Source organism: Anolis carolinensis, unplaced genomic scaffold (genome assembly GCF_035594765.1).
Source record: "Anolis carolinensis isolate JA03-04 unplaced genomic scaffold, rAnoCar3.1.pri scaffold_33, whole genome shotgun sequence".
Taxonomy (NCBI): Eukaryota; Metazoa; Chordata; class Lepidosauria; order Squamata; family Dactyloidae; genus Anolis; species Anolis carolinensis.
In genome coordinates, this window is record NW_026943842.1 from 22,308 (window position 1) to 43,581 (window position 21,274).

At 43.7% G+C, this 21,274-nt stretch overlaps 1 protein-coding gene across 2 annotated transcripts in view; it reads right to left on the reverse strand.

Moving 5' to 3' along the window:
- Positions 1-4,887: 4,887 nt before the first annotated feature.
- Positions 4,888-21,274, reverse strand: part of inppl1 (inositol polyphosphate phosphatase like 1) — a 110,487-nt gene continuing 94,100 nt past the window's right edge. The window contains exons 24-28 of one of the 2 annotated variants that reach the window (XM_062966824.1): positions 21,123-21,210; positions 18,629-18,790; positions 14,007-14,655; positions 11,511-11,644; positions 4,888-5,376 (exon numbers count right to left, since the gene is read on the reverse strand). In XM_062966824.1, the coding sequence (XP_062822894.1) occupies positions 5,286-5,376; positions 11,511-11,644; positions 14,007-14,655; positions 18,629-18,790; positions 21,123-21,210 (1,124 nt within the window). In that variant the 3' untranslated portion in view covers positions 4,888-5,285. Of the gene's footprint in view, positions 5,377-8,534; positions 8,709-11,510; positions 11,645-14,006; positions 14,656-18,628; positions 18,791-21,122; positions 21,211-21,274 lie in introns of those variants that run through there. The other variant, XM_062966825.1, reaches the window with a different exon arrangement.

A 21,274-nucleotide genomic window follows, 5' to 3' on the forward strand; every position in this document is an offset into this window, starting at 1 on the left:
ATTGATTGATTGATTGATTGCATCTTCTTCGTAGGCACCTCGGTTTGCATGGAGAACAAAGGGGAAACCGTCTCCCCAAAACATAGAAAATAACATTAAAATCCAAAAATGTCCAGCATGGGATTCTTTTTTTTTTTTGAGGGGTAGAAAAGTCCAAGTAGCCTTTGCGGTCAATTTTGGCCATTGAGTCCATTGATTCCCCAAAGGCAAGGCAATAGTGGATTGTACTACAAATCCCATTCAAGGCATACTACAAATCCCAACGCTTCCCGTCTCCGGCATCCTACACCGAGCCGTCAAATACACTGAGGTCTTCCCAAACCTGGCCCTCATCCATATGTATCACAACACCCATTATCCTTTATGGACATGCCGGCTGAGGATGATGGGAATTGTAGTCTAACGTATCTAGGGGCGGGCCTGGGCTGGAAGTTATCTACGGACATCATCCCTATGGACACTGAGGTCTTTCCAAACCTGGCACCATTCATATGTATCACAACACCCATTATCCTTTATGGACATGCCGGCTGAGGATGATGGGAATTGTAGTCTAACGTATCTGGAGGTGGGAGGAAGTAACCTACGGACATCATCCCTATGGACACAGAGGTCTTTCCAAACCTGGCCCCATCCATATGTATCACAACACCCATTATCCTTTATGGACATGCCAGCTGAGGATGATGGGGATTGTAGTCTAACATATTTGGGGGCTGGGCTGGGAGGAAGTTACCTACGGACATCATCCCTATGGAAACTGAGGTCTTCCCAAACCTGGCCCCATCCATATGTATCGCAACACCCATTATCCTTTATGGACATGCTGGCTGAGGATGATGGGAATTGTAGTCTAACGTATCTGGAGGTGGGAAGAAGTTACCTACAGACATGATCCCTATGGACATATTGGCCGAGGACAATGGGGTTTGTAGTCCCAACTTCTTTGGTGGACAAAGCAGCAACTACAAAGCCTATCTGTATCATAACAGCTGGTTAAGGATGATGGGGCTTGTAGTCCACCAAATCAGGAAGATGGACTGCCCAGGAGCAGACGCGACTGTAGTTCAGTTACCTGTGAGCATCATCCCTATGGACATATTGGCTGAGGATGATGGGGTTTGTAGTCCAACTTGTTTCGTGGACAAAGCAGCAACTACAAAGCCCATTTGGCTGTATCGTAACAGCCTGGCTGGGGATGATGGGGTGTGTAGTCCCAACAAGCGTGGAGTTTCATCCCTTTCCTTTTCCAAAGAGCCCAGCCTCCAGGCAAGTTGGACTACAAAGCCCATCTGGACGTATCAACAGCCTGGCTGAGGATGATGGGGTTTGTAGTCCACCATATCAGGAGACTGGGCTGCCCAAAGGGAGGATGTGACAGCAGTTAAGTTACTTGTGGGCATCATCCTTATGGACATATTGGCTGAGGATGATGGGGTTTGTAGTCCCAACATGCCTGGAGTTTCATCCCTTTCCTTTCCCAAAGAACCCATCCTCCAGGCAAGTTGGACTACAAAGCCCATCTGGACGTATCGTTAACAGCCTGGCTGAGGATGATGGTGTTTGTAGTCCACCATGTCGGAAGGCTGGGCTGCCCAAAGGGAGGGTGTGAAAGCAGTTAAGTTACTTGTGGGCACCATCCTTATGGACATCCTGGCTGAGGATGATGGTCTTTGTAGTCCAACTATTGGCATGACCAGAAAGCAGACATGACAGCAGTTCAGTTACCTGTGAGCACAATCCCTATAGACATATTGGTTGAGGATGATGGGTTTTGTAGTCCCAACATGCCTGGAGTTTCATCCCTTTCCTTCTCTAGACAGCCCAGCCTCCAGGCAAGTTGGACTACAAAGCCCATCTGGACGTATCGTAACAGCCTGGCTGAGAGTGATGGGATTTGTAGTCCTGGGCTGCCCAAAGGGAGGAAGTGACAGCAGACTGGTTACCTGTGGGTATCATCCTCATTGACATCCTGGCCGAGGATGATGGGGTTTGTAGTCTGAATGGTCTGAATTGCCCACTCTCCAGGCATGGACTACAAAGCCCCTCATCCCTTCCTCAGCTTGTGGGTTGATCAGAAGCCCTTCCCATCACCCGCATGGGGATCACATGATCCTCCAAGGCCCTATTAGACTGCAACTCCCAGCATTTCCCTAACAGGCCTGCTGGGAGTTGTAATACCACTTGGTTGGGAAACTCCACTGGACAGATACAGAAAGCTCTCTGCACTGTTTGGCCACATTCACACTTTTGGGGTCTAATTTTAGGGGACAGGGAATAGTCACTTATGGGGCTGCCCTCCAACTCTCTGGAGATCGGATTGAAGGCCAAAATGGTCTGGATTCCTGAGGATTGCTGGGAAAGGAGACTGACCATGATGAGACACCGAAAGAAAGGCATTGTTGGTTTCCGGGGTTCTCATTTTGCAGTTTTTGGGGCGAAGGCATGAAAAACTCCAAGTCCAAGGGGGTCATCTTTGTCCAGATCACCATCCTCTGGTCAACATCCGGCAGCAAAACCCCCAAATTCCTGGAGATGGAGGTCCGGTGTTCCCGCCTTTCCAAAATGCACCCCTTTTTCTCCTTTGGAGACAATAGAAGGAAGTGGATACCGGTAATGGATACATCTGGACCCTCTGAATGTATCATGGCAGCCATCGTCCCTATGGACATACTGGCTGCGGATTATGGGGTTTGTTGCCGGAGCAATAGAAGGTCACTGCAATCTTGGAAAAAGCCATAGAAAGTCATTGCAAGCTTGGAAGGAGCAAAAGATGGTCATTGCAACCTTGGAAGGAGCAATAGAGGAACACAGGAAATTTGGAAGGAGCAATAGAAGGTCATTGCAATCTTAGAAGGAGCAATAGACAGTCATTGAAACCTTGGAAGGAGCAATAGAAAGTCATTACAACCTTAGAAGGAGCAATAGACTGTCGCTGCAACTTTGGAAGGCACAATAGACTGTCACTGCACCCTTAGAAGGAGCAATAGACGGTCACTGAAACCTTAGAAGGAGCAATAGACTGTCGCTGCAACCTTGGAAGGAGCAATAGAAAGTCATTACAACCTTAGAAGGAGCAATAGACTTTTGCTGTAACCTTGGAAGGAGCAAAAGACGGCTGTTTCACACTTGGAAAGAGCAATAGGTCATAGCAAGCTAGAAAGGAGCAACAGAAGCCCGTTGCAACCTTGGAAGGAGCAAGAGAAGGTCCTTGCAACTTAGGAAGGAACAATTCATTGCAACCTTGAAAGGAGCAAATGAAGATCACTGCAACCTTAGAAGGAGCAATAGATGGTCATTGCAAGCTTGGAAGGAGCAATAGAGGGTCACAGGAAATTTGGAAGGAGCAATAGAAGGTCATTGCAAGCTTGGAAGGAGCAACAGAAGACCATTGCAATCTTAGAAGGAGCAATAGAAGGTCATAGCAAGCTTGGAAGGAGCAACAGAAGGTCGTTGCAACTTTGGAAGGAGACATAGACTGTCATTGTAGCCTTGGAAGGAGAAATGGAAGGCCATTGCAACCTTGGAAGGAGTAATAGACGGTCATTGAAACCTTGGAAGGAGCAATAGACTGTCGCTGCAACCTTGGAAGGAGCAATAGACAGTCAATGAAACCTTGGAAGGAGCAATAGAAAGTCATCACAACCTTAGAAGGAGCAATAGACTGTCGCTGCAACCTTGGAAGGAGCAAAAAACAGTCATTGCAACCTTAGAAGGAGCAATAGACTGTCGCTGCAACCTTGGAAGGAGCAAAAAACGGTCATTGCAACCTTAGAAGGAGCAATAGACTGTCGCTGCAACCTTGGAAGGAGCAATAGACGGTCAATGAAACCTTGGAAGGAGCAATAGAAAGTCATCACAACCTTAGAAGGAGCAATAGACTGTCGCTGCAACCTTGGAAGGAGCAAAAGACGGTCATTGCAACCTTAGAAGGAGCAATAGACTGTCGCTGCAACCTTGGAAGGAGCAAAAAACGGTCATTGCAACCTTAGAAGGAGCAATAGACTGTCGCTGCAACCTTGGAAGGAGCAATAGACGGTCAATGAAACCTTGGAAGGAGCAATAGAAAGTCATCACAACCTTAGAAGGAGCAATAGACTGTCGCTGCAACCTTGGAAGGAGCAAAAGACGGTCATTGCAACCTTAGAAGGAGCAATAGACTGTCGCTGCAACCTTGGAAGGAGCAAAAAACGGTCATTGCAACCTTAGAAGGAGCAATAGACTGTCGCTGCAACCTTGGAAGGAGCAATAGACGGTCAATGAAACCTTGGAAGGAGCAATAGAAAGTCATCACAACCTTAGAAGGAGCAATAGACTGTCGCTGCAACCTTGGAAGGAGCAATAGACTGTCGCTGCAACCTTGGAAGGAGCAAAAGACGGTCATTGCAACCTTAGAAGGAGCAATAGACTGTCGCTGCAACCTTGGAAGGAGCAATAGACTGTCGCTGCAACCTTGGAAGGAGCAATAGATGGTTGTTTCACACTTGGAAAGAGCAATAGGTCATAGCAAGCTAGAAAGGAGCAACAGAAGGCCGTTGCAACCTTGGAAAGGAGCAAGAGAAGGTCATTGCAACTTAGGAAGGAACAATTCATTGCAACTTTGAAAGGAGCAATAGAAGATCACTGCAACCTTAGAAGGAGCAATAGAAGGTCATTGCAACAAGAGAACTCTGCCCTTTCCAAACCACAAAGACCTTCTGGCTCCAATCATTACCACATTTGGGGGATTCGGACCCTGAAAAATGGCTTCTTGGGACCCTATGGAAAGAGAGGAGGGCAAGTGGGCCCTTGGATATGGCTACCAAGAGGCCAGAGAGGCCTGCCCATGCCTTAGGGGCGTACAAATGCAGGAGGGTCTTCAGAGACAAGAGAGGGATGGAGGCGGACTTTTTGGAGCCCTTCTTTTGTGGTAATAAATACGAATAACTTAACCGGCAGCGTGGAAAAGAGAAGACAAGGGTGAGAAAAAGGGGGTGGTCTTCTGAAATGCTGAATCTGGGTCGCCCCAAAAGTAGCCGCCTGGACCACTTGGGATCTCAAGATGCCTCTTTTGAAATGCTTTTGAAATGTCCTTTCTGTCCCCATATGAGCCCCCCAAAAAGTCAAAAAAGGGGGTCAGACTTGATGGCTCGTGGGTCCCCTTTCCAAGACTGTCATTTGATATCTGGCTGCCACCAAGGCTGGGGGTCTTGCGGGTCTGACGGTGGCTTGAAGGAAGTAAGGGGTCCTACATCGCAAGGGGAAAGGCACATCCGGGGAACGCCAAGGCCTTCTTCCCTTGTCAATCACTTCAGGAGCCGCAGATTTTCCAGGAGGAGACGCTTGTGGCCGGGGTCCCTCACGCCAGCCTCCTCCAAGTCTTCCTCTGTGATGTCACTGCAAAGAGAATGAGAAATATATAACAGACACCCCTCACTCTACACTCTCCTCACACGCAAGCACACGTATGTGAGAGGCGAGGGAACACAGTTTGATTGTAGATTTTCTTTTAAAATGGTAGCTGCCACCAACCTAAAATGTTTTTAGGATGTACTTGAGATAAGTTTCTCCCATTTCCTGCCCACACTGTTTCCACCCCCTGGCTCCCAAACTGATGTTTACTATGAGGCTTTTCTGTGGTATTTAATTGTTGTATTGCTGGAACTATTATAAAGGCTTCTTAATAGAAAGATATACTGTAGAGGCTTTTGAAAGTTGAAAATAGAATAAAAATTTGTTTTCTTAAAACAGGCAAATAATTACTTCAGAGAGGTACATAAGCGTAAACAGTTACAGAAGTTCTTCAGCTTAACTTAGTTGTATGTTTCAGATTACTTCACTTGGTTTCAAACAGTTCCAACCAAACCAAACTATCTATTGGTCACAGAAACCCTCGCTCTATTTGCTGAGAATAGTCACGAGTTCAACTAACCTAATTTGGATAGCCCCCTGGGTTGTTAATTATCTCTAACCTAGAGTCCTTCTATTAACCAGCCCAGTAGTGAGAGTCAATCTCTTGAATTATGTCCCCCAAGAGATCCAAACTGCCTGACCTATCCTGTCAGTTTCACAGCTCTCAGTTCTTTCATACACAACCAAAACTCCAAACTGCACTTTCCTCTCCAAAACCCAAAACCGAACTGCCTTGGAGATCTTTTTTCTCTGCACTCTAAGACTTGGCTCCTCCCATCTGCTCTGGCCAATCCTAGGATTCTGTCTCTAAGCTCTTCCCTCTTTCTAACCACACCCAAGATGGCTGCCTGGCATTTGTCTACAAAATGGAGGCCTGCCTCACTCACTGTTACCCAGGCTTCATTCCTGGCCTAATAGGTAAGGTTCACTACAGGGTATAAGGCTGAGATGGGAAGGAAGCCATAGATGTCATGTGGATGATGGATGTGAGGTGGATATATTGAGACACTTACAGCTGTCTGTCTCAATTCTCCCCTCCGTTTGGCAACTCAGCATCTGCCTAGTAGCAGGAACAAATAAGACTGAATAGCTGTGTGCTGATCCCGGCGGTAATAAATCCTTATTATACAGCTATGTACACAAATAGCAGCCAGAGCTGCTCGGATACATGTTACTCTAACAGCAAGACTAATGGAGACTACAAGAACTCTTACCAGTAAAGAAATAGCACCTCCCAAATTCCATTCTCTGTGACTTATTTCCTTCTATGTAGGCAAAAGCGGAAGACACATTCCTTTTCCCTCTAGGCAGTAAATCATTGCTCTATGCGATTAACTACTTCTGTACTGGATCGCTTACCAAAGCAAACTTACATACTTACATTTAAACAATGAGTTAAACATTTAACCATTTAACCATTACCTTATATTAACCTTTACCTTGACAATAGAATCATGGAGTTGAACTGGACCCCCAAAGCCCATCCACTCCAGCCAAGCAAGGAGGACACTATCCAACACCTCCCAACAGATGGTCATATAGCCTCCAATTAGCCGAACCGCAAAATCCTAGAGTTAAGAGACTCCCAAAGGCCATCCAGTACAACTCTCTTCTACTATAGGCCGCAGCTGGCACAGTTAAACCTCCAGCTACAAAAGATCTTGCCAACTGGAAAGTAGACAGTTCAAGCCACAGGCAGCGTGAGCTCCCGCTGTCAGCCTAGCTTCTGCCGACCTAGCGGTTCGAAAACAGCAGCGTGAGTAGATAAATAGGTACTGCTTTAGCGGGGAGGTAAAAGGCACCCATGAAAAACATGCCAGCGGTTCAATCGACAGTCACAATAATGGCATTGAATGTTTGCCTTATATATGTTCCTGTAATCCACTCTGTCTCCTCGGGGAGATAGAACGGAATATAAATAAAGTATATTATTATTACTAGGCAGGAAGACACCATCCAAGCCCTCCCAACAGATGGCCATTCAACCTCTGATTCATAGATGTGTAAAATCCTAGAATCAGAAAGGAACTTCAAGGAGAATACAGTACAATCCCCTTCTGCCAGACAGGAAAAACACCATCAAAGCCCTCCTGACAGATGGCCACTCAGCCTCTGATTCATAGAAGATTACAATCCTAGAATTAGAAGGTGATGAACTTATCTAAATTCTCTGACGGACTCATTTTACACTCATCACTCTATTCCCCTTGTTTTCATCTTGTAATTTAATCCCATTTTACCAAACATTACCAAAGTTAAACAGCGGCTGGTTGGATATCTGTTCGGGGTGCTTTGATGGTGCTTTTCCTGCATGGCAGAATGAAGGGGGTTGGACTAGATGGCCCGTGTGGTCTCTTCCAATTCTATTGTTATTATTATTATTGTTATTGTTATTATTATTGCGATTAGCATTATTGTGGATGGTCGGCCATCTGTTGGGAGTGCTTTGATGGTGCTTTTCCTGTGTGGCAGAAGGAAGGAGGTTGGACTACATGGCCCATGTGGTCTCTTCCAATTCTATTTTATTATTATTATTATTATTATTATTATTATTATTATTATTATTTTATTATGACACAGCAAACAAGATAAATATGCTGGATTTCATATCACGAAATCACAAGCCGAACACTTCCCAAGTGTCTAGGACTGTGTGATGTATTATTATTATTATTATTATTATTATTATTATTATTATTATTATTATTATTATTATTATTTTATTATGTCACAGCAAACAAGATAGATATGCTGGATTTCGTATCACAAAATCACAATTCGAACACTTCCCAAGTGTCTAGGACTGTGTTATGTATTTTTGGATGATGTGCGCAGATCCCAGTAGGGTGGCCTTTTGCAGAGTCTTTGAAGTTCAATCTTGAGGTCCTGATAGCGGCTGAGTTTTTCCTGTTGTTTTTCGTCGATGCAACTGTCACCTGGGATGGCAACATCAATGATCCAAACCTTGTTCTTTTCCACAACTGTGATGTCTGGTGTGTTGTGTTCCAGAACTTTGTCAGTCTGGATTCGGAAGTCCCACAGTATCTTTGCGTGCTCATTTTCCAATACTTTTGCAGGTTTGTGATCCCACCAGTTCTTTGCTGCTGGGAGGTGGTACTTGAGGCATAAGTTCCAATGAATCATTTGGGCCACATAGTTGTGCCTCTGTTTGTAGTCTGTCTGTGTGATTTTCTTACAGCAGCTGAGGATATGATCAATGGTTTCGTCGGTTTCCTTGCAGAGTCTGCATTTTGGGTCATCAGCTGATTTTTCGATCTTGGCCTTAATTGCCTTTGTTCTGATGCCTTGCTCCTGGGCTGCAAGGATAAGGCCTTATTATTATTATTATTATTATTATTATTATTATTATTATTATTATTATTGCCATTACCATTATGGTGGCTGGTTAGCCATCTCTTGGGGATGCTTTGATTGTGCTTTTCCTGTATGGCAGAATGAAGGGGATTGGACTAGATGGCTCTTCCAACTCAATTATTCTATGATTCTAAGTTTTACTGTGTTTTAATTTATTTTAGCTAACTATTTCAGGAATCTCAGCATAGCGATTAGTGTCTAATTTGCCTGTGTATTTTTGTTTTTGTCTGTTATGGTTGACATGGTCAATGGACTCGTCTATCTAGAAGAAACCTCAATGGCCATGCAACACCTCGCAGCAGATCATTACAAAATGATTCACGCTGCTATGTTTTTATTGCCGTGGCCTAGCTTTGTACACCAGTCTGTGTAATTATTCATAAACTGGAAATTTTTTTAAAATCCTCTAGAACATATGACTTTAAAAGGATCTATTTTGCAATGATACAAGGCTCAAAATGTATCTGCAAGCAAAATTAAAGCAAAATAGAGAAGGAGACTTCCATAAGAGTTGGAAGAGACACCTCCAAGGGCCACCCAGCACAACCTCATCATGTCAGGTAGAAAGGCACAATCAAAGCCCTCCCAATAGATGGCCATCCAGCCTCTGTTTAAAAGACACCAGAGAAGGAGACCCCCAAAAGTAGTATATCTCATTGCAATTGTTTAGGTGGAGTGTGTTGTCGAAGGCTTTCATGGCCGGAATCATTAGGTTGTTGCATGTTTTCCAGGGTGTCTGGTCATGTTCCAGAAGCATTCTCTCCTGACATTTCACCCACATCTATGGCAGGCATCCTCAGAGGTTGTGAGGTATGTTTAGGTGGAATCTCTTTTCCTGCAATTCGAATCCATGGCTTTTGTGTCCTAGTCTCCAGAACAGTAGAATTCAAGCTTCTTCCATAGGGCATGCTTTCAAATATTTCAAAATAGCTCTCCTAGGAAGTCTCAGCCTTTTTCCTTTTCTTTCTCCTCGGCCCAAACTGGACAAACGCCCTGGTCAGTAAGAAGTGGGCGCCCTCTCGTGGCCAAAGTGGTTTGACATTTCGGCTCTTCCAACTGGGTTGAGAAAGAATCAAAAGAATCCCAGAGTTCAGAAGCATATCTGGGGTGTCCACCACCGGTTTCCCTAATCCAAGTCTTGCTAAGGAAAACATGGACCAGGAGCAAAGAGAAGAAGTTGTGCCACTGAATTTTATATGAACAAGACTGTGTCTGATAACCAAGTGAAAGCTCAATTAGTGCAAAATCCACAGACTCCCTGGGCAGGATACGTACTGTATATACTCGAGTATAAGCCTAGTTTTTCAGCTCTTTTTTTAAGACTGAAAAAGCCCCCCTCAGCTTATACTCGGGTGAGGGTCCTGGTTGGCTTATATTTGGGTCAGCTTATACTCGAGAATATATGGTACATTTATTATTTTTCTCTTATTATTATTGGTATTATAACATTTATTATTTTTCTCTATTATTGTTGCTACTATTACATTTATTTTACTCTATTATTGTTGTGCCAACTGTCAGCTCTAGCTTGTAGTGCGGTTTTCTTGTACTGATTCTTTGTCTGCTGTGTTTTGAATACATTTATTATTTCACTCTGATCTTATTATTATTATTGCAATTATTATTTTACTCTATTTATTATTACATGTATTTTTCCTGTATTTATTATTATGATGATTACATGTATTATTTTACTCAATTCTTATTATTAAAAGGATACATAAGCACATTGACACTGAAGAACATGAGAATCATGATTGGATCAGAGTTGGAAATACTTATCTTAAATTTGAGCTTTATGTAAATATTCAAAAACATTTAACCTACTGATGCCTCAATTAATGTAATTTTATTGGTATCTATTTTTATTTCTGAAATTTACCACCCTCGGCTTATACTGGAGTCAATGTTTTCCCAGTTTTTTTGTGGTAAAATTAGGTGCCTCGGCTTATATTTGGGTCAGCTTATACGGTATATATTTAATCTTAGAGTTGGATGAGACCTCAAAGAGTAGTGGTTCTCAACCTTCCTAATGCCATGACCCCTTAATACAGTTCCTCATTTTGTGATGACCCCCAACCATGAATTATTTTTGTTGCTACTTCATAACTGTAATTTGGCTACTGTTATGAATCGTAATGTAAATATCTGATATGCAGGATGTATTTTCATTCACTGGAACAAATTTGGCACAAATACCTGATATGCCCAAATTTGAATCCTGTTGGTGTTGGGGTGGGATTGGTTTTGTCATTTGGGAGTTGTAGTTCACCTACACTCAAAGAGCATTCTGAACTCCACCAATGATGGAAATGTACCAAACTTGTCACACAAAACTCCCATCACCAACAGAAAATACTGGAAGGGTTTGGTGGGCATTGACCTTGGATTTTGGAGTTGTAGTTCACCTACATCCAGAGAGTGCTGTGGACTCAAACAGTGATGGATCTGGACCAAACTGGGCACAAATACTCAGTATGCCCAAATGTGAACACTGGTGGAGTTTGGGGGAAAACAGACCTTGACATTTGGGAGTTGTAGTTGCTGGGATTTATAGTTCACCTACACTCAAAGAGCATTCTGAACTCCACCAATGATGGAATTGAACCAAACTTGTCACACAAAACTCCCATCACCAACAGAAAATACTGGAAGTGTTTGGTGGGCATTGACCTTGAATTTTGGAGTTGTAGTTCACCTACATCCAAGCCCTCCCGTAGGACATCCCCACCTGGTCATCTCACCTGAGGAACTCCAGGTCGTCCCATCCGTTGTGGATTAAGCCCTCCTCGTACCTCTCCATGCCGATGGCACGCAGCCATTCCCCGACACTGGACTCGCTCTGGCGGGAGCTGCTGCGGCCGTCTTGACCCAAGGCCTGAGGAAAGCAGAGCATCATCATCATCATCATCATCATCATCATCATCATCATCATCATCATTATATTATGTAACACGGTTTTTGTTCCTGGGTTGTAAATGCCACTTCCTAATTGGTTCTATCACAAAAAAAACATGGGGAAAGTTGACCAAACTGCACAAACTTTGTTCTTGCGGGAGGGACACTGTGCAAGACATTTTGCAATCAATACCTTAACATTGAGTCTCAACCCATTCAACATACAGTAGAGTCTCACTTATCCAACGTTCTGGATAATCCAATGCAGTTTACCTTTTAGTAGTCAATGTTTTTGTAGTCAATGTTCTCAATACATTGTGTTGTTTTGGTGCTAAATTCGTAAATACAGTAATTACTACATAACGTTACCGTGTACTGAACTGCTTTTTTCTGTCAAATTTGTTGTAAAACATGATGTTTTGTTGCTTAATTTGTAAAATCATAATGTAATTTGATGTTTAATAGGCTTTTCCTTAATCTCTCCTTATTATCCAACATTTTCGCTTATCCAATGTTCTGCCAGCCCATTTATGTTGGATAAGTGAAACTCTACTGTAGTTTGTGACACAAAAACAATGAAGTTTCTGCAGTAGAACAACTACAGTAGAGTCTCGCTTATCCAACGTAAATGGGTCAGCAGAATGTTGGATAAGCAAATATGTTGGATAATAAGGAGAGATTAAGGAAAAGCCTATTAAACATCAAATTAGGTTATGATTTTACAAGTGAAGCTTGGATAAGTGAGACTCTACTGTACTTCCAAAGTAAGGACCGCACAATTAAACAGGAAATAACACTTTTAAACCAGGAATGGATTTTTTCACTTTTTTGCATAGTGTAATTATTATTTTATGGATAGGAGCCAGCTGCAGTAAATCACTACTGACCGAGGGATCATGAGATCGAAGCCCGGGGTCGGATTGAGCTCCCAACCATTTAATAGCCTAGCTCGCTGTTGACCAAACAGCTCGAAAGACAGTTGAATCTCTCGAGTACAAAATTGAGGTACTGCTTCATGTGGGGAGGCTAATTTAACTAATTTACAACACCATAAAAAAACTTTCAGCAGCGTGCGGAAAGGAATGAGGAAGTTCTCCACCAAGGACTTGGTGTCACAAGTGGACGGTGAAGCAGCAGCTCCCCCTGTGGCCGGAATCGAGAATAACCTCATGAAGCCGGAAGCTGGAAAATGTTAAATTGCCTCTGTGTGTGTCGATTATGTCGTATATCTAATGGCATTTAATCTTTGCCATGTATAGGTGCATTGTGATCCGCCCTGAGTCCCCTTCGGGTTGAAAAAGAAGGGAGGAATATAAATACTGTAAATAATAAATAATTTTACTAGGCATTTTATATGTACATTTATCAAGAAGCATGATTCAAATGTTTATGTCAGGCCTGGGCCCAAGTTTGCCCAGGCCTGCTCCCACAATTCCTAAGTGTCGTAGGAACTGCGAAAAGATTCCAAAACAACTCTCTCCAGGACACTTGGATCCTTCCCTGGACCCTCTGAATCTATCCCAGCATCCCCTTCCTCATTGTGACAGTGCGAGTGGCGCCATCTATATGTCAAAGTGTAAGTTGCAAGATTTGAATTGTTGTATCATGCCTGATTTTACCTTTACCCTGTAAATGTAGTTGGGATTGATTGGTTATTTATAGCTTTCAATCAATGTTGTTTGCACCAGTTATATTGCTCCCTCAGCTCAATTGTTTGGCTCCACCCTTTCCTGGAGTCGGTCAGTGTTTCCTTTTTCATTCCACCATCAAGCTTTCTATAAGGTGGACGTGAGAGAGAGACTTGGCTCTAAAAGCCCTTGATTAAGTTCCCTCTCAGCACCAATTCTGAGGTTCTTACCCTTGAGACTTATGCTTCATGTTCAGGGCCAACCTGGACGACGTTGAGGAGTCTCAAGCGCCTTCAGATCAGTTCTTTGGCACCAGAGGAAGACTGTGTCTTCAAACATAGGCCATTTGGACTGAGGCTGAGGATTGCTCTGGCATTCACAGCCATTGAGAAAGAGGGACCTGGAAAAGCTTCTCAGCTGCAAAGCTCCTTGGACTTAAGAGAACCAAAGACTGTAATGTATATTTTCCTTTACCACTTTGAAACTTTCAGCTTAATGCCTTAAAGGGATAACCTTTTGTGAACAATAAAACCAGTTTTGAGTTATCTACAGTGTTTTGGTCCTTGGGAGTTCCAGTTTCCCTAAAGGAGGGCAAGAAGCAATCCCCTGGGGAAAGATGTCACGTCCATGCCTCTTTCGCTAAGAGTTATAGCCCCAGGCGCGATGGCACACTCATCTTCTGAGCACTCAGAATCTGACACCCTGCCTGCCTACCTCCTCGGCGGAGTCCTCCTCGATGCTCTCCCGGATGGACCGTGCTGGGAAGGCCAAGGGCCGGCTGTAGTCGAGGTGGGGTCCCCGGTGGGTCATCTCCGGCCGGGCCTTGGACGCGGGGGGTGCGGGAGGGGGCCTCCCCAGGGGGTCCCTGCCCGAACAGTCCACCTCGCTGAGGGTCCGGGCCATCTGCAGCACGGAGCAGGAGCGGTCATCCAGCGGCGTTTGCGTGGCCGCCGGACTCTCGACCAGGAATGAGGGGGCTGGCCTGGGGTGCAGCTTGGGGGGCTTGGCCTCGGAGGGGGTCCTGCTGTCGCTGTCGGGGTCCAGGGCAGCTTTGGGCAAAGGTGGAGGGGGGAAGTCGGGGGGCGGCAGGTTGAGGACCCCGGGCTCCTCCTCCTCGGAGCTCTCCTCCGCCCGCAAAGGGGGCTGCGGCCGCCGGGGGTCCGGGTGGACGGGCACCGTGATCTGGACCTTGTTCCGCGCAGACGGGGGCTTCGCGGCGTTGTTGGCGACCAAAGCGTGTTGCTCCGCGGCCGCCAGCAACTGGTGGGGGACCCCTTCTAGGACATAGTAGGCTGGGTTGTTGAAGCTGTTCTTCATGGCCGGACCCTCAGGGTCGGAGGTCGTGGCTGCATCCGGCTTGGGCCTGAGACAAGCAGAAAGCAGGACATAGTCAACAACACAACAGCAAGAAAACTTTATTTATATGCCGCTCTATCTCCCATAGGGACTCAGAGCGGTTTACACATACAATACATTCAATACATATACATTATACAATATACACGAAATCAGTATAACAACAATTTACAAACATGTTTAAGATTCCAAACACTTTAAAACAATATTAAACCATAGTCAGGAGGAAAGGGCAACTCCAAGCAGAGCCAATGGGTCAAGCATTGGGTGAGATTTTGGCTAGCTTTTAAATGGAACTTTAGTTGTCATTTGTATCATATTTTACCTTTATAGTTACAACAGAATTAGAATCATGGAATCATAGAATCGTAGAATTGGAAGAGACCTCATGGGCCATCCAGTCCAACCCCCTACAGGAAGCAGGAAAATCTCATTCAAAGCACTCCCGACAGATGGCCATCCAGCCTCTGCTTAAAAGCCTCCAAAGAAGGAGGCTATTAAATAATAGAATTATTTAATACTAGGAGGAAAGGTTTCCCAAAAATGGCAATGTGATTCTAGGCCAGGAATGGGCAAACTTCGGCTCTCCCTCCAGGTGTTTTGGACTGCAACTCCCACAATTCCACACAGCCGGTAGGAACTCAGAGGAGTCTTTGGATTGAAGGGATTCCATCCCAATGTCCATCTCTGCCACTTTCACAATCCATTCCTCCAATTCCCAAGCCTGTGCATAAATGATTCTCATATTTGACTCTTACGCAGCAGAATTCATGGAAAAACAGCAATCTCAACTCAAGCTATTTAGTAATAATACAGTCACCATTCCTTTGCTGTACCAAACTCACATATGGTCCTTGCATTTAATTCACGCAATGCTTTCCATCAGAAAATATTATCTCTTTCCAGCCTTGGTTTCTGGTTCATGGAGACAAGCAATGGAAGACAAACTTGCCAACATCAAATAGGCATCAAGGCTTATTTGGTGTAAGCTCCTGGCTTGAAACCTATTTAATGTTGGCAAGTTTGTCTTCCATGCTCATCTCCATGAACCAGAAATGAAAACTGGAAGAAGATATATTTTTTGATGGAAAGCATTTCATGTTTGTTTGTTTTGTGCCAGAAGTAACTTGAGAAACTTCAAGTCACTTCTGGTGTGAGAGAATTGGTTGTCTACAATGACATTGCCCAGGGAATACCCAGCTGTCCTGCCCACACAGGGGGATAATAATAATAATAATAATAATAATAATAATAATAATAATAATATAAATCAGACAAAAAATCAGTACAAGAAAACCACACTACAAACTAGAGCTGACAGATGCACAACAAAACATTGCATGGGAAGTTCCTTGACAAAATTGAAGGAAAAGCTGATAAGGAGAAGACCTGGCTCTGGCTCACGAATGGGACCCTGAAGAAGGAGACAGAAGGCCTGATCCTTGCAGCCCAGGAGCAAGACATCAGAACAAAGGCCATTAAGGCCAAGATCAAAAAATCAGCTGATGACCCAAAATGCAGACTGTGCAAGGAAACCGACGAAACCATTGATCATATCCTCAGCTGCTGTAAGAAAATTGCACAGACAGACTACAAACAGAGGCACAACTATGTGGCCCAAATGATTCATTGGAACTTATGCCTCAAGTATCACCTCCCAGCAGGAAAGAACTGGTGGGATCACAAACCTGCAAAAGTATTGGAAAATGAGCACGCAAAGATACTGTGGGACTTCCGTATCCAGACTGACAAAGTTCTGGAACACAACACACCAGACATCACAGTTGTGGAAAAGAACAAGGTTTGGATCATTGATGTTGCCATCCCAGGTGACAGTCGCATTGACGGAAAACAACAGGAAAAACTCAGCCGCTATCAGGACCTCAAGATTGAACTTCAAAGACTCTGGCAGAAACCAGTGCAGGTGGTCCCGGTGGTGATCGGCACACTGGGTGCCGTGCCAAAAGATCTCAGCCGGCATTTGGAAACAATAGACATTGACAAAATCACGATCTGCCAGCTGCAAAAGGCCACCCTGCTGGGATCTGCGTGCATCATCCGAAAATACATCACACAGTCCTAGACACTTGGGAAGTGTTCGACTTGTGATTTTGTGATACGAAATCCAGCATATCTATCTTGTTTGCTGTGTCATAATAATAATTTTATTTTTATACCCCGCCACGATCTCCCCAGAGGGACTCGGGCTGGCTTACAGCTATAAAACAAGCATACAATGGTATCAAATACAAAAAACACACAAATAAAATTAAAAGGCATAAAATAAAATCACAATCATTGTAAGACACATGTTAAAACAGCGATGAAATCGTAAGATGAACTGGGCAAAGTGCACTGAGTGAAACTTGTAAACATGAAGGAAGTTAAGGTGCTATAAGATCATAAGTTAACCTTAAACTGGTTAACTGGTTAACCCAATGCTCCATGAATGAATGAATGAATGAATGAATGAATGAATGAATGAAATGCAAGGACCATACATGAGTTTGATACAGCAAAGGGGCGGTAACTGTATTATTACTAAAAAGCTTGCATTGAAGTTGCTGTTGTTCATGAACTTTGCTGCATAAGAGTAAAATTTGAGTTTTGCATTTCTTCTGCTTGCATTGTGTTGCTCATTTTTGAATATACAAAGAGCTAATCTTCAGCTGGTTTGCACATATCATCAAACCATAGGTAAAGGTAAAGGTTTCCCCTGACGTTAAGTCCAGTCGTGTCTGACTCTGGGGGTTGGTGCTCATCTCCATGTCTAAGCCAAAGAGCCGGCGTTGTCCATAGACACCTCCAAGGTCATGTGGCCACTGGCATGACTGCATGGAGCACCGTTACCTTCCCGCCGGAGCGGTACCTATTGATCTACTCACATTTGCATGTTTTCGAACTGCTAGGTTGGCAGGAGTTGGGGCTAACAGCAGGCGCTCATTCTGCTCCCGGGATTTGAACCTGGGACCTTTTGGTCCACGGGTTCAACAGCTCAGCGCTTTAACACACTGTGCCACCAGGGGCCCCTTCATCAAACCATAATACCTTCTAATTCTAGGGTTTTATGTCTGTCGGACTGTGGCAAGGCTGGTTAGTAGCCAGCTGCAATAAATCACTACTGACTGTCATGAGTTCAAAGCCAGCCTGTGTCAGAGTGAGCACCCAACCATAAAAAAATAATAATAGCCCAACTCATTGTTGACCTAAGCAGCCTGAAAGACAGTTGCATCTATCAAGTAGGAAAATGTAAGTACTACTTATGCGGGGAGGCTAATTTAACTAATTTACAACACCATTAAAAAATTGTCCAGCAGCATGCTAAAAGGAATGAGGAAGCAATCCATCAAAAGGACTCAGTGTCACAGTGGATGATGAAGCAACTGTTCTCCCTGTGGCCAGAATTGAGGAAGCCAGAAGCTGGAGAAAGTTAAATAGACTCTGTGTCTTCGTCTCTCTCTATGTCTAATGGCATTGAATGTTTTGTCAGAGTATTTGCAGCGCAGCAGTAGTTGGATGGAAGCAGTGGAACGTAGAACGAAGAGACACTCAGAGACATTGGTAAAACTATATACAAAGTTTTACTGTATGCAGCAATAATCAACACAAACAGACTTGCAGACAACAGACGAACACAGGACTGCTCTGTTCTCCAACAGAACTTGACTCGAACTCTAGGCAGAAAGAACTCAACTGAACTGAACTGATGCAATCATTATGCACAAACACTTGTGTCTGGATACTCGCTAGTTCCAGCCACACATCAAGGTCATCATAGCTTCTTAGCAATTAACTCTTTCCACACTATGGTACATTCTGGATGGTGCAATCAGTTGCAATACAAGCATGGCACAAATTGCATTTAAACACTATCAATACACAAATCCCACATGTTTGCCATGTATATGTACATTGTGATCCACTCTGAGAAGGGTGGAATATAAATACTGTAAATAAATAATTAAGTAAATATAATTCACCTGCCCTGGGATGTTTCGTCTTTGGAGGTCCCTCGGTGCGGAGCCGGTGGGCGAGAGGCCATCGTTGCAACAACTGGCTTCTCCAGATCCTCCAAGAGCTTTCCAAGCGGGCAGGACAACGCAGACGCAGCCTCACCGGGGGAATGTTTCCTACCAACAGATCTAGAAACAAAGAATGTTGGACTACAATTCCCATCATCCTCCAGCCAGCAGGTATTCAGGAGAATGCAGATCTAAGACATGGTGCCGTGGGGGGATAATAGGAGTTGGTATATTCCTATCCCACATTCATATACTGCCTATTACTGTCTTTGCTTTACATTTACCCCTCTTTCTTTGCAATAATATTTTAACCATCCAATAAAAAAACCCATATTAAGTGAAGAAGTTGTGACATTGAATGTTTGTTGTTTATATGTATGTTAACCGCCCTGAGTCCCTCTGGGGAGAGAAGGTGGTCTAGAAATAAAGTTGTTGTTGTTATCATCATCATCATCATCATCAGGAAAGGAAAGAGAAACCTATTGCTTCAAGCTCCTTGGAGAGAAGACATGATAAGAAGCTGAAGCATAAACATAAACATACCTAAACAACAAGCTGGAGATTGGACCATAATAATAATAATAATAATAATAATAATAATAATAATAATTATTATTATTATTATTATTATTATTATTATTATTATTTATTGAAAACATGATGGAGCACTGGAAAACTGAACTGTTTGTTGGAAATGAAAGCTATGGACTTGTCAACATCAGGAGAGGAATTTTCCAGGGAGACTCATTGTCCCTTTTGCTTTTCATTATTGCCATGATCCCTCTGTCAACAATCTTACAAAAAACAAATCTCGGCTATCAAACATCTAAGAATGCTCACAAAATTTCACATCTGATGTACATGGATGACCTGAATCTGTATGGGAAAATGGAAACTGAAATCTAGTCTCTGACCAACACTGTCCGAGTTTTTAGCACTGATATCAGCATGGAGTTTGGTTTGGACAAATGTTCGACAGTGGCATTGAAGAAAGGAAAAACCCATTGAAAGTGAGGGCATAAATATGCCTAATGGCCAAACGATAAAGTGTCACCAGCCAGAGGCCTATAAATATCTGGGCATATTACAGCTGGACAACATCAAGCATGAACATGTGAAGACTGTGGTCAGCAAAGAATACACACAAAGGGTCAGAAAAATTCTCAAAAGCAAGCTCAATGGAGGCAACGCCATCAAGGCGATAAACACCTGGGCCATACCTGTCATAAGATATACTGCTGGCATTATAAAATGGACACAGACGGAACTGGACAATTTGGACAGAAAAACAAAATAACTTATGACCATCCATCATTCACTGCACCCTCGCAGTGATGTTGACCGGCTATATCTGCCTAGAAGATCAGGGGGCAGAGGACTCTTACAAGTAAAACAAGCAGTCAAAGAAGAAGAACATGCCCTGGCAGAATATGTCAAGCAAAGTGAAGAAGCTGCTTTGACTGAAGTCAGAAATCAGAAACTCCTCAAAGCACAGCAGACAAAGAATCAGTACAAGAAAACCGCACTACAAACTAGAGCTGACAGCTGGCACAACAAAACATTGCATGGAAAGTTCCTTGACAAAATTGAAGGAAAAGCTGATAAGGAGAAGACCTGGCTGTGGCTCACAAATGGGACCCTGAAGAAGGAGACAGAAGGCCTGATCCTTGCAGCCCAGGAGCAAGACATCAGGACAAATGCAATTAAGGCCAAGATCGAAAAATCAGCTGATGACCCAAAATGCAGACTGTGCAAGGAAACCGACGAAACCATTGATCATATCCTCAGCTGCTGTAAGAAAATTGCACAGACAGACTACAAACAGAGGCACAACTATATGGCCCAAATGATTCATTGGAACCTATGCCTCAAGTACCACCTCCCAGCAGCAAAGAACTGGTGGGATCACAAACCTGTAAAAGTATTGGAAAATGAGCACGCAAAGATACTGTGGGACTTCCGAATCCAGACTGACAAAGTTCTGGAACACAACACACCAGACATCACAGTTGTGGAAAAGAAAAAAGTTTGGATCATTGATGTTGCCATCCCAGGTGACAGTCGCATTGACGAAAAACAACAGGAAAAACTCAGCCGCTATCAAGACCTCAAGATTGAACTTCAAAGACTCTGGCAGAAACCAGTGCAGGTGGTCCCGGTGGTGATGGGCACACTGGGTGCCGTGCCAAAAGATCTCAGCCAGCAGTTGGAAAGAATAGACATTGACAAAATTACGATCTGCCAACTGCAAAAGGCCACCCGACTGGGATCTGCAGCATCATCCGAAAATACATCACACAGTCCAAGACACTTGGGAAGTGTTCGACTTGTGATTTTGTGATACGAAATCCAGCATATCTATCTTGTTTGCTGTGTCATAAAATAATAATAATAATAATAATAATAATAATAATAATAATAATAATAATTCCCCACAAAGAGATAGATGTACCTGGCTTGCTCCAAATTGGTCCGTGACGCTGCAGGTAGCAGCTTCCCTTTGGCGGCCCCCGTCTCATCTTTGTCGATGCTGATCCACTCTGTTTGGGGGGGATAATGGGACATATGGTCAGTGGGTGTCATGGAAGGTCAACACTGCATTAT